The following is a 13,510-nucleotide window of genomic DNA, read 5'->3' as shown; positions in this document are numbered from 1 at the left end:
ACATTCCAGCTCAACTGTGACTCTATTGAGGACTAGTGTTGTAAAAAAAAATGGTGATAGGTGTTAGAATAGGAAACAAATAGTATTATAAATAGGCCTAGTGGTTGGCTCACATCTCTGAGGTTCCGAGACTGAATCTGGGCTCTGGCCTTCCACTGTTTAGTTTACATTTTCTCCCCGTGTTTTTGTGGGATGATTTTTGGAAGACAGTCACCCAATTCCCACTTCACAGATTGGTGCACTCACTGGCCAACAAACATCCACCCTTGGTGTTCTGCTTACAGTTCCTTATAAAAATTATGTGTGCACTTCGATCTCCTTCATAGACTCTAGTAAATCAGTCATCAGTATACTCCCCCCATGTAAAGAACTGTGCCTCTTGAGCGCCAATTTTATGTTGAATCAAGTCGCTGTGTTCATGCCCACAATGGCACAAAATCCCATTTCAAACTGTGCCAAGCTGTGTGTGTGTTTGCAAAATACCAAAACAAAGTTAAGCCCACCCCTGCGCATATTTAGATTGTCCCTCGCGGCAGACTAATAAAGCCCTTTGGGTTGACAATCCAGAGGAACTGTGAGTGTGGCAAGAAGGTGCACAGTGGATTTCATAGAGAAAATTTTACTCTGAAAAAGACTATATTCTGTCTCAGAATAAACTTTACACTCGAAAGAGTAAAATATTACATGTTCCCTCAAGGGTTCAGAAACAATCCCACAACCTTCAGCATAGGAGATCTATCACTTGAGCAATGCCACCCATTGATTGACCATCTGAAATTTCTGTGATCCTTCCTCAGCCCTCGAGTTATTCCTTTTTTTTTTTTTTTTTTTTTTTTTTTTTTTTTTTTTTTTTAAATAACATTGTACTCCCCTTCAAGTGTAACGTTTACTCTACTTTAACCTGGGACCGAATATAGTCTTTTTAGAGTAAAAATTTACTCTGTGAAATTTACTGTGTGAAAAAATGGATGCAATCATTTTGGAACTGTTGAAGGAAAGTGTCAGGTGTGTTATATGATAGAAGAGTCTGCTAGGATGAGGGGAAGGTTTATAAGACAGCGGTGAGGCAGGCCATGATGTACAGCTTCGAGACGGTGCCACTGAACAGACAACAAGAAACAGCTGGAGATGCTGGAAATGATGTTTAAAGTTGGATATAATTAGATCAAAGGGTCAGCCAAGGTTAGATGTTTTGGAGAAAAAGTCAATGATGGTGAAGTTGTCAAGTAAGAGAACTAGAGGAAGGCCCAAGAGTAAGTTGGTACATGTATTGAGGGAAGACATGAGGGGATTTGACGTTAGAGAGAGATGCAAATGATATGTTGGTAAAATATGGTGCTGTTGGTGATCCCAAAGGGACAAGCAGAAAGGAATAGAAGGAAAGAAAATATTTGAAATTTGTATGATCAAACACAATCTGTATCAGTTAACAATTGCAGTTCTGACTCTCTTCTGGGGTGCCACAAGGTTCTATGATAGGTCCCCTTTTATTTCTCCTTCATATGATTTCCCTATTTGTGTGTTTTTCTCTCCAGAGGCATCCATCCTGTCCTATGATGGCAGCATGTACATGAAGGTGGTGATCCCAAACGTGGTGCACACAGAAGCGGAGGATGTCTCGCTTCGCTTCATGTCCCAAAGGGCGTTCGGTCTGCTCATGGCAGCCACATCCCGCGAGTCCTCAGACACGCTGCGACTGGAGTTGGACAGCGGAAGGGTCAAACTGACGGTCAACTTAGGTATCGTATACAGCCCCACCTCTAACCCCTGGAGGCTGACCTCGACTGGCTTCAGGGGAAGCCTTTTTGTTTATGCATTTTCTTCCGTTTTGCCTTTTTTTCTTTTTTTTTGTGCAGACGTCAAATCAGACCTAACACATACTAAACCAGTTTTTGTAGTTGCATGTTTTTCTGACTTGCCTGGGCTGTATTTTTTTCTGGCCTTGTTTTTGGAGATTGTCCAATCTAACACTTAACTCTTTTTGTCTGCTGCTGATCATAATACCAAATCAGTTATTTTCTTATTTTTTCATCTAGATTTTGATTTAAAATTTTAGAGAATGATCTCATATTTCGTTGCAACATTTTAGATGATCTATCGCAGGAAACATTTAGTACTGCCACATTTTCTGCATTCTTGATGTGTGGGTCTGTTCCTTTTTTTCTATTTTTTTTCTTTTTTTGAATCCTCATCATAGCAGATTCATCCATGAGTGACTTCTCTTGGTTTAGTTAGCATCTCCCATGCCTTGCTCAAGATGGCACTCACCCCCTTCAAAGGCCCCGAGCCTGCGGCCCGCCTGGCAAACAGCTCGATGCCACGGCACCCAGCGCACCTGCAGACCAGGCATGTCTGACATGTTATATGGATGCGCCACAATTATAGATGATAATCATGTGACACGTCCTAATAACCTCCATTAGCCACTTTTCAAACTCTTAAAGGACAATGTGGTTTTCATCTAAGAGCTCAAAATGTAGACTTTCCATTACAGCAAAAATGTTGTTTGACCGGTGCCCTCTAAATTGGCGTCAACATGCCTTCTGAAAGGTTGTCGGTGCTGCGTGGCTCGAGGGTGTTTGCTGCCACTTTTCTGTTGCGGTTGACGGCACATGACCTGCCTGGTCACATGAATTTCAAACTGGAGGTGCAATACTCTTGACATGTCACATTACACCAGTCAATCAGTTGATTTTCTAATATTACATGGTTGATTATTATGACAATATTTTGCCTCTATTGCTGATTTGTGAGATTGATGTGGCCATGAATTTCCAAGCGGACGTTTTCATATTCAAATTTGACCTATACATTGCCTCAATTAAACTGTATATGGCACAAACAACACTCGGACCTTTCTAGCATAATCAATAAAAGCACAGGACAGAATTGGAGACTATTTTTATATTATGAATATTTTGGCAAATTTAAATGGCCGCTGGCATCATGTGACCGTCCCCAGAAGGTGGCCTTCTCTTGCACTTGGATGTCTGCAGCTGTAACTTTGAAGGATGCAAATTCATCTGTCACTTATTCTCCCCTCCCCATCTAGACTGTGTCAGGATAAACTGTAACACCAGTAAGTCAACATTCTTCTTCTGGAGCCTTCCTTCCTTCGATAAATGTTTGATTAGGAGAGGCTGTGTGCCAGTTGGAAAAGGGCTGAGATGTGTGCATGCGGGGGACTGATAAGAGGATTTCACAGATAAGAGGGGGAGAAGTAATAGCCAGAGATCAAAGTTATGCAAATCTGACTTAATGTTCTCCATATATTTTAAATGGCCCATTTCAGGAATTAATTCAGGGAACTAGTTTTTAATAGTTCCCTGTATGACTGGTATAATAACTATGCATTTGTTTTTGCAATTATATTGTAATAATTACTGTGAATTTTTTGGCACTGTATCTGTTATTCAGTTGCTGTAAATAACATGCTGTTACTCAAGACAAAAACTCTACATTTTTTTAACAATATAAATTTGTTCGGACTTGAGGAATAGGAGTTGAAATCCTGTATGTATATTTTGTAAGGCATATACCCTAAAATCCTGTGAATAGTACACACCCATATACAATGCACCCATCAAAAATCACTCATAAAAGATTTTTTGCTTTAAAATCTCTAACTCTTAACTGCTTTAAATGTTTTACTTTTAAATACAATATGTGAAGCATATAGAATTACGTGTGAGCCATAAATCAGTGATTTTATTTATTGTTTTACAACCTCTATTTCAGGGGTCACCAACCTTTTTTAAGCTGATAGTTGATAATCTTGCCTATTAATTAGTGCAAAGGGCTACCAGTTGGATAAAAAATTCTGAAATAACATTTGCTCAAATTACGGTCAATCGCGTGTTATTATCATCACGTTATTATTTGTGACAGGGGAAAAAAGTCAGCTAAGTCGATCACAAAAATCGGTGACACAAAAATTTCTGTTTTGAAATGGGCAGTTAATAACCCTTTTGAACAAACAAACAAAAAAACAATTTTGAAAATCAACTTCCACATGACTTGATTTGTATCATATTTGATACATCCTGTCACAATGCTTTAAATTCAAGTCAAAAATATAATAATAAACAGACATATCAAACCTATTAGCATTTCCAAAAATCAGAAAGAAAATTTGAGATATTTTTGGACACAATGTAAGTGTCATTGATGTGATTTTACAATACCTGTTCTTAAACTGGTAACATTTTTGGTACCCTTCCATTAAAGAAACAAAACCCCACAGATAATCTGAGACTGACAAGATAACAAAGTTACAAATTAAAAAAGGAAACATACAGAGAAGAACAATAACCTTTCATATCCGCATTTTGGAACAAAATGTGCTTTCCAGTATCAGAAAGCTTGAGCTCAGCTGCTGGTCACGGTTTCACCAACAAGCTATTGACCCAAAAATATCCAAGAATGGGTAAGATGATTGATTGTCCTTAATTAATCATCACTTTTGTCACTTTCACTTTGCATTTATCGGAAGGGTTTCAGCAGACTTGTCTATATTTGTACGTCTCAGGCTAAGTCTAATCCAGCTGTAATTATAATTCTAGTATGCATACCTAAATTCCCACAATGAATAAACTACCTGTGTGTGAAATATTGAGTTCTAAGCACCAGTGAACTCTTGTAGTGATACAAGCGCTCCCTCTAACGTTCAGTGATTCTAATGTCCCTTTTTTGCCTCCCTGACTGCTTTCCTTATTAGCTATTCATGTCATGATAATCTGTCATTTGTAATTTGACTGAAACAAGGATGAGCATTTGGGAATGGAGAGATGCAATTAAACTAGATCAGCGACAGTAATGAGCTAACTGGATGTAAGTGAGGGATAAGGGATCATTTATCTCGATTTTTCTGAGCAGAGTTTTTGTATGAGTAACAGCAAATGGGCCAATGCTTGATGACATTTTTTTTCCCTCTACTGAAAAGTCAAACATTTTGCAAACAAAATAATTCTAATTATGATTAATTGAATTTGCTGTGCAGATGATTTGTTTTTTTATATGTTGCGCTATTGTCTAAGCAACTGACAAACTACCCGTCCTCTTCAGGCAAAGGTCCTGAGGCTCTTTATGCTGGACAAAAGCTCAACGACAATGAATGGCACTCGGTGCGAGTTGTCCGGCGCGGTAAAAACCTCAAACTCATTGTGGATGACGACATGGCTGAAGGTATTTGCATGACACACAGTCCTTGGTAGAGGTACCGTATGCTACATTGTACTTTTCGACTCTTATGCCCTTGCGTTTAAATTTTAGGCCAGATGGCAGGCGATCACACCCGTCTAGAGTTCAACAATGTGGAGACGGGCATCCTGACTGAGAGGCGCTTTGTGTCCTCGGCTCCTTCGTCATTTATAGGACACCTCCAGGTATAAAGTCCAATTCTTTACAACTGTACAAGAAGTCAAATTTCGTCCCGATGAAGCGGAATCACGTATTTTTCGCAACCCCGTCAGAGCCTCAAGTTCAACGGCATGCAATACATCGACATGTGCAAGAACGGGGACATCGACTTCTGCGAGCTCAACGCCCGTTTTGGCATGCGCTTCATCATTGCCGACCCGGTGACTTTCAAGACCAAGGGCAGCTACCTGGGCTTGGCCACTCTGCAGGCTTACACCACGATGCACCTCTTCTTTCAATTCAAAACCACGTCTCCCGATGGCTTCATCCTCTTCAACAGCGGCGACGGGAGTGATTTTATTGCTGTGGAACTAGTCAAAGGGTGAGTAGGATACTGCCCACAGAGAATTATTACATTGATGTAGTTGATTACAAGTAGTTGACCTCTTCAATGTTTAGTTTAGTTTATTCATTTTTTTCCTTTCAGACACATTACAGCTTACATCAATCACATCATATCATTTGCAACATTGACATCCGAAAGAAGGGCTGCCGGGTAGAAGCCGAGGCTTATTCGAGACCCGTCCCCATCGACCCATTACTATAACGCATCAGTCATATACATTATTTAGAATAGTCATTGATTTTTATCGTTATCCATCCAACCCATACTATCCCAGACACTGCTCGCTCAGTTCATCTCGAATGTCCGTGCGTAGACTGTGGCTAGTCCCAGTCATTTTCACCAGTAGCGTTTTCACTGACCTCGGATCAGCTTTCACACATGTTGTGGTTTCCAGAAGAGTACATCGGCTTGCATTCGGCCCATTGCTTTCAAGCAATTTTTGCCTCGATTCTGGTCAGCTCAGCACACCGCTGCTACTTGTAGTTCTTGATGACTCCTGAGCGCTACCCAGCCTAGCTCACCCAGCAGAGCGGCCCACGCAGCCGCATTCCAGGAACCAGACCTCCAACGCCATTTTGCATATTGACAGCATTGTAGCCACAATACAGCTTTATCATGTAGCCTTGACTGTTACAACAAATGTCCAAACGGAATTAGAGCCAGACAATCTTTAGATTCAAACGAGAACAGCAATACATGTTATCAATGCAGGGGTATGAACAAGAGTTAGCATTGGCAATGTCAGCAAATAATCATATACAACTCCAGTTTTGGGTAATTAGTGATGATGTGAGTTACTGTTGTTGTTTCTCAAGCGGCGCCAATTCTTCCGCTCTTTTCACGATTCGTGTTTTTTGTTGACCAGAGTTACTTTATTTTGAATAAAAATTCGGCAGTCTTTTGTCCACGTGCGTACGATAAATCCATTATTCTCATGTGATTTGGTCTGGGAAGGGGTCATTAATCCCGCACTGTTTGCATCACAGGTTCATCCACTATGTGTTTGACCTTGGGAATGGTCCAAGTCTCTTGAAGGGGAACAGTGACAACCTGCTGAATGATAACCAGTGGCACAATGTGGTGATCACACGAGATGCTTCCAACACGCACACACTCAAAGTGGACTCCAAGTCGGTCACCCAGAATGTCAACGGAGCAAAGAACCTTGACTTAAAAGGTAATCTTTACCTGCTATATGACAAGTTTTAAATGGGGTTATTCTGCTTTGTGATTACTTCTATTTGACCTTTTTTCCCCCCTTATTACTTCCTCATGTTTACTTTTTTACGATCTAAGAAACTTGGGACGTTAATTAGTGCACCGCCAGGCTTCCTATTCTGTCTCGCCCTCCCTCTGTTGAGCATTGTTATATTTTATGGTTTTGCTCAGATGGGTTGTGACTGAAGCCAAATTGCAATTTTTTTTTATTGGACCTGGTTTATTAGTGTTGTTGTTACTGTTTATTTAAAAGACTGTTAGAAGATAAACATGTTTATTTAGTCTGTAAGTTATTAGCCACTTACCGGTGATGGGACAATTTGTGATATGGATAATGAATAATGAATGAATGGTACACATTTCTTCTGATCCAAATATTCTATATTTATTTAAGAATAACATAGTTCGTGTTCAATGGGGAAAAAATGTTGTTTTAAGTTTACCCAAATATTTCCAAAAAGGCCATTTAAGAGATTCAATTTTAATACCGTAATACCGCAATATTTCTTTTTCCATCCAAGAAAGTTAGGGCGCTAATTAGCGAACCATCAGGCTTCCATTTCTGTCTCCCTCTGTTGGTCATTATTTATTTTTTTATTGTGTTATTCTGACGGGTTGTGACTGTGAAGACAAATTGCAATTTCTTATTCGACCTGGTTGAACACATCACATGTTTATCAGTGCTGATGTTACTGTTTATTTAAAAGACTGTTAGAACACAAATGTGCTTATTTAGTCTGTAAGTTGTTAGCCGCTTACCAGCAGACGGACTTTTAACACTGTTTTGTAATTACCACGGTGACAAAGACATTTATATTTCACTACATCAGGGGGAGTATTTAACGAAAGGAATAAAAAGGTAAACGAAATGCAGTATAATGTCATTTTAATTATTATTATTGTGCAGAATTGTCATGGGATTGTGAACAATAATAGAGAAGTACTTTTGTTTCCACTCTGGAAAGCCCAGATGACTTGTTTACTGAAACAATGTTCACAGTTAATGATGCTCATTTACCTCCTTCCTCTTTGTCTTGCTTTAGGTGATCTGTTCGTCGGAGGTCTGGGACCCAACATGTATCAGAACCTCCCTAAGCTGGTAGTTTCTCGTGAAGGCTTCCAGGGCTGTTTGGCCTCAGTTGACCTCAACGGCCGCCTGCCGGACCTCATCAGCGATGCCCTTTTCCGCAGTGGGCAGATTGAACGGGGCTGTGAAGGTACAATGAGCTTATTACAAAATGATCTGCCTAATCAGAAGAGATTTCCGTAAGCCTTTAAGCTGTTTCTTTTTAATGCTTCTTACTTTATTTAATTGTCATTCATTGTTGGAGAATATTTCTGCTTCTTTATTTTCACATTTTTTTTCTTGTTTGCTATTAGTAATTATTTACTCAACAAAAAATGTTGCCACAGATGAAAGCAGATATGAGAACAGTAATTCAGTCATACCTTGATAAAATGTAGCTGTTATTCTTGTACTCTACCTTTGTTTGTTGTAGCCAGTAATGTAAACATTTCATGGTCAACTTCTAGCATCCAAATCCACTAGAGGGCGACATACTACCAATGTACAGCCTTAAAACCATAGGGTTGGATATTGAGGCTGGTAAACACTGTATTTTATTCTAGCTTTCTTCAAACTCCTAGTACACTTAGCAATGGTCCTTTACTAACATCTTACCCTTGTTTTTCGCTCTGTTCTTTCTTTTTTAAACAATATTTTCCTGCTCTTACAAAGTTGGTTTCACCAAAGCCGACCTGCAAGGTAGAGGGCCGCTTCTTGGAGGCCTGCTTGCCTGAAAGTCTGCAGTGTGCAATGCATCATGGGTGTCACCATAGCAATCTTGCCCCTCAGTGTTGCAGAGGTGACTTGCTCTCTGAAAAAAAAAAATAAAAAATCAGAAAGGGTCTCTGAGAGAAGTAGTACTGACACCCTGTGTGGTTGCTGAAATATTTAACTAGCCATGCATCTATACATAGTAGTGTATAGGGATGGGATGATTATAGCATTGATTGTTTACTATTGTTTTAAAAAGTGAAGGTTTCAGTAAGCGCTAATATTGGTTGTCACCAGACTTCTAAGCAGGGCCTGATATGATTGCATGCTTGCAGAGTTGCCTATTTCCGAAAAGGTCATTTTTTTTTAGCATAATAGCATAATACCGCTTTATTTTTTTATTTTTTATTTTTATTTTTTTCTCCATCCAAGAAACTTGGGGCACTAATTAGCAAACCACCAGGCTTCACATTCCACTGTTGGCCAATGGGAAAAATATGTTTTAATTACCCTAAAGTTTAAAAACAAATCATTTTAGAGCAGTAATTTTCACAGCGTAATACTGAACCTGAATATTTACCATACCGTCAGAATCTAATAGTAATGGCCCATGTCTAGTGTGCATATCAGATTTGATGTAACTATAGACTGACAGAGGACCTGATTTACGAACCTTAAAAATTGTCAGTGTCGTAAAATGAATAATCAATTAATGTGGATGCAATTAATCTCCTGCCTCTGACATTTGTCTGCAATACTTATGATCAGGCCTCCTCATCAGTGACATCGTTGAGCCTTGACAGAGGGATGTTTCAGAGAGCGAGCAGCCAACTGCTTCATAGTCCAAAATCAATGACTCACATCTTATAAACACTTAGAAGTAAATGCTTGGGGGTGACCTACTATACATTCATTCCACTGTACTGCACTTTCAGATGGCAAACTTGATGTTTTCTACTTTCAATGTGTCTTATATAATGATGACTTGCATTTGTCTTCCATTACTTGGATTTGTTTTATTTCGCTGTCTTTACTGTTTGTCTTACTTTTTTTTGTTTTTTGTTTTTGTTTTTTTGCTTTTGAATGGTTTTTCATCGTGTCTTGTTTTAATTTCGATTAGAGGGGTTTGTTATAGTGTTATTGATCCTGTAGACTCACTCGTGGCTTTCTGCATTCCCACTCTGTAAATGTATTCAAAAGTAAGAGCGACAGTCTGTCTGGTGTTGGAGGATACTAAACACACATTTGGTGTCACTTTGAATACCTGTTCTGGCTAAGGTGCATACTGGTTATGCACTTTGTTCTTTTTTTTTTTATGTTTCTCATGCGTATCATGAAATCTTAAGTCTTTTTTATGTCTAAATGTTTATTGTGTATTCTCAAAGTAAAGATCTTTGAGAAGAGCTAAAGGAGAGGAAAGTCTATTCTCACTGAAATTTAGTCGGATTTTGAAAGAAATATTATTATTATTATTGTTGTTGTTGTTGTTGTTATTATTATTATTAGTATTATTATTGATGATGAATACAATAATTATACATATAAATAGTTGTCTATTAACACCAAGCATTTTGCAATTTTGCATTAAAATAAAGCAATTTTTAACTCTTTGACTGCCAAAAAACGTTTAATAACTAAAATCCCGATGTATGCCACCATAAACGTGAAATTCTTTTTTTCATTTTTTTTTTTTTTTTTTTTAAATCAATGTGAAGTGCTAAGTGCAGCGCTGCCTGGTCAATGGATTGTGGAATCAAAAACACCCACTAACTATGGCCAGCAGATGGCAGCATTGTATCTCTTTTCAATGGGCTCAAGGTGTGTGAAATTACAATGAAACATGACGGAATCTGACGAAATAGAATGTTTTCAAGGATGACATGAATGTCTTTGTTAAATTGTTAAATTTAATCTAATTCACAGAGCGTCACCAAACAAAAAAAAATATTACTGTCAAAAGTCACTGTTGTGGAGAAAATGTATCTTTTCACAAAAAGCTGACGTTTTGTCAAATTACATACAGTATTTCCAAATGGTAATTACTAAAGAACGGAATAAGTTAGAAATTTTCTTTTTTTCCTAATGAAACAATGGAATGCGGTCTTTCATGTGGTACCCACCAATGTTATGTAGTAAAAGTACACAATATTAGTTACAATACTCGAAATCGTCTGGCACTGTCGGGGTTGTTTTTTGGATAACGTGTGGCAGTAAAAGAGTTAATATGTATGCACATGATAGCATTTTTGCTTTTAACAATTTCCCACTAAATCCTTGTGAGAATATGTTGTTGTCTTGGAGTACATTTTACCATTCTATATATCTTTAAAATAGTGAATGTTTCCTTGCTGTTTTGTCTTGCTTGTTCGCCGAGGGAATGCAGCACTTAAAGTTTTACTTGGATAAAACTTTTTTTGAAACACTTCCTTGCATGCATGTCCACTTGCACAGAAACAAGAAACTAGCTGAGATGTTGACAGTGTTCTGCATGGATGCGGATTTGTTACAGTTCAATAGGAGCAATTACAGTTGGCTGAAGATGCTTCCAAGTTCTTTGTCTCTCCGTCTTCCCCATTTGCAGGCCCGAGCACCACCTGCCAGGAGGACTCCTGTGCCAACATGGGTGTGTGCATCCAACAGTGGGAGAACTTCACTTGCGACTGCTCCATGACGTCTTATTCAGGGACTCACTGCAATGACCGTGAGTACTGCTGTCTTGTGCTTTATTTACCTTCACACCGGCAATTTTGCAGCTTTGTGGATTGTATGTGGCAATACGGACGCTTGACGGGCATTTGAGGTTTTTGGCATGCTTGGAAAGAGATGTCTCACACTGCGTGTATGTGGATGTATTATGGGAGTTTGCAAACACAGTATAGTTTGTGATGGTTCGGATGGTTGACACCTCCAAATATTTCCTTAACATTGAGGTGGAAATCCTATAAAAAGTATCGCAAGATACGCTGTTTTAATTTTCAGCATTGTGTCTGCCTTGTTATGGTTGAGTGGTAAGGATTTGGGAATGTTGTGTCTAAAATAGACAAACGGACCTAAATTCTTTGTTTTGTTTCATAGAAATCCTACTCAATGTTATATGTACTTCACATGGCTGTCAGGTATGATTTAGTAGGAGGTTACCCAATGTTTGGACTGGTATGAATACATGTTTGACAGGAACAGCAATAATTTCCCTGGGTCACTTTGACCCAGGGTGTTTTTTGTTATTCAAATGTGTCAGAAATGCGTATAATGCAGAAACTTTATTTGTCTTAATCTGTGCGTTGTTCATTTCTCAGTTACTGAAATAATGTCCCTGGGTCACTTTGACCCGAGGGTGTGTTGAATTATCCAACAATGCAATAAAGTCTTTTTATTTTTTTTGTGTAACCTTGCTCACCAAAAAGCCAATATTTCATTTCAACCTGTGTGTTACATTTGTTTCTCTGGATACTATCTATGGGTCACATTGACCGCGTGTATAAGTATCTTAAAGTATCAGAAACAATCATGTTTTTTTTTAATTTTTAATCCTGCTAACGAACAAAGCCACTAACTTTGCACTCTTTTTTTGTTTTTGTTTTTTTTGTTTGTTTTTTTGTTTTTTTCCTTTATCAAAGCAATCATATCCCTGGGTCTTTTTGACCCAGCAATCGCTTAATTATCCAAAAAGTTTCCAATCAATAGTTCCTCTCACAGTCCATGCTTAATAATAATTAAAAAAAAAAATGCATTTGTAATATGCATACAAATACCATTTATTGAATATGCTAGTTATACATACAGAACAAGTACTTTCATCATTTATTTCATTTTTCAAATGGGTCAGTTTGACCCACAGGAGGGTTAAAAAAAAACTGAGACTGAATTAATCATATGCAGCGCCTTGGAGTATTGGTTAGCACATTTATCTTATTCTTACAAATGCGAGATTATGTTTTGAATCTTACTTTATGGATGTGACTTCCTCCCACTTTAAAAAGGAAACCAAACAAAAATCTCTGGACACAAAGCTCAAAAAGTAAAAGCATGAAATAATTACAATAATCGCCTTGTGTATGCAATATATATTCCATATTCATAAACATATGAGCTCAAGATAGAAGAGGTCCACTTGGAATAATAACCTCATCTGATTCTGTTGACTTTGACGTCACTGGTGATACTTTGAGGGCGTTTGTGCTTTTTGGAGTGTGACCACCAGGGGGCAGTACATTCATATGCACAACCGCACACTGTCCCTCTGCTCTTGGAGAAAATGAGATACAATCCTTGGAGCATGAAATCAGATTTCCTGCTACTTTCCTCCACTGCTTCGCCTCTTGTTCGGGCCTCTTGCTCAAACCGTCCCAAGTGTATCCCCACGGCTCATTCATTCTCCGGGATATATAGCATGGTGATGGTGAAAACCAGATCAAATCAAATTGAATACAACGCCTTTTTTATTTTGAATTTAATTCACTAGCTGCGTAGACATTAAGATGGCGAGAGGCATATTTTGTCTTGCGTGTTTGCTTTCTGGCTTTTTTATTCAGCGAGCACATTGCTTTGAGAGGGTTTCTAATTAGCAGTGTAGGGGTGTAGCTTCACTGTGTTTCTCTCAGCCCCCTCCTCCATAATAGCTGGCAGCAAATGGCAGTAATTGTCTGCTTCCCTGACTCCATCCATCCTATGAACATTTTTGCCAGTAAAGTCTCTTCATAGCAGGCGAGAGCGCTCTAGGTGGTCGAAGAAGTGGAGGGTAAATCTCGGCA

At 38.6% G+C, this 13,510-nt stretch overlaps 1 protein-coding gene across 30 annotated transcripts in view; it reads left to right on the top strand.

The window, feature by feature from the left end:
- The window catches only part of nrxn3b (neurexin 3b), a 326,421-nt gene that overhangs the window by 108,372 nt on the left and 204,539 nt on the right, over window positions 1-13,510 (top strand). For 10 of the 30 annotated variants that reach the window (XR_013281102.1, XR_013281103.1, XM_077509915.1 and 7 more), the window contains 9 exons: window positions 1,536-1,739; window positions 3,053-3,079; window positions 5,065-5,184; window positions 5,272-5,384; window positions 5,472-5,740; window positions 6,751-6,941; window positions 8,026-8,199; window positions 8,721-8,747; window positions 11,341-11,460. Coding sequence is in view for 26 of the 30 variants with exons in the window: in XM_077509915.1 (XP_077366041.1) it covers window positions 1,536-1,739; window positions 3,053-3,079; window positions 5,065-5,184; window positions 5,272-5,384; window positions 5,472-5,740; window positions 6,751-6,941; window positions 8,026-8,199; window positions 8,721-8,747; window positions 11,341-11,460 (1,245 nt within the window). In the remaining 4 variants the exon portion in view is untranslated. The remainder of the gene's footprint in view (window positions 1-1,535; window positions 1,740-3,052; window positions 3,080-5,064; window positions 5,185-5,271; window positions 5,385-5,471; window positions 5,741-6,750; window positions 6,942-8,025; window positions 8,200-8,720; window positions 8,748-11,340; window positions 11,461-13,510) is intronic. The other 20 variants (XM_077509919.1, XM_077509902.1, XM_077509922.1 and 17 more) reach the window with 3 other exon arrangements.

This window comes from Festucalex cinctus, chromosome 21, assembly GCF_051991245.1.
Source record: "Festucalex cinctus isolate MCC-2025b chromosome 21, RoL_Fcin_1.0, whole genome shotgun sequence".
Classification (NCBI taxonomy): domain Eukaryota; kingdom Metazoa; phylum Chordata; class Actinopteri; order Syngnathiformes; family Syngnathidae; genus Festucalex; species Festucalex cinctus.
This window is presented reverse-complemented; position numbering and strand designations above follow the sequence as displayed.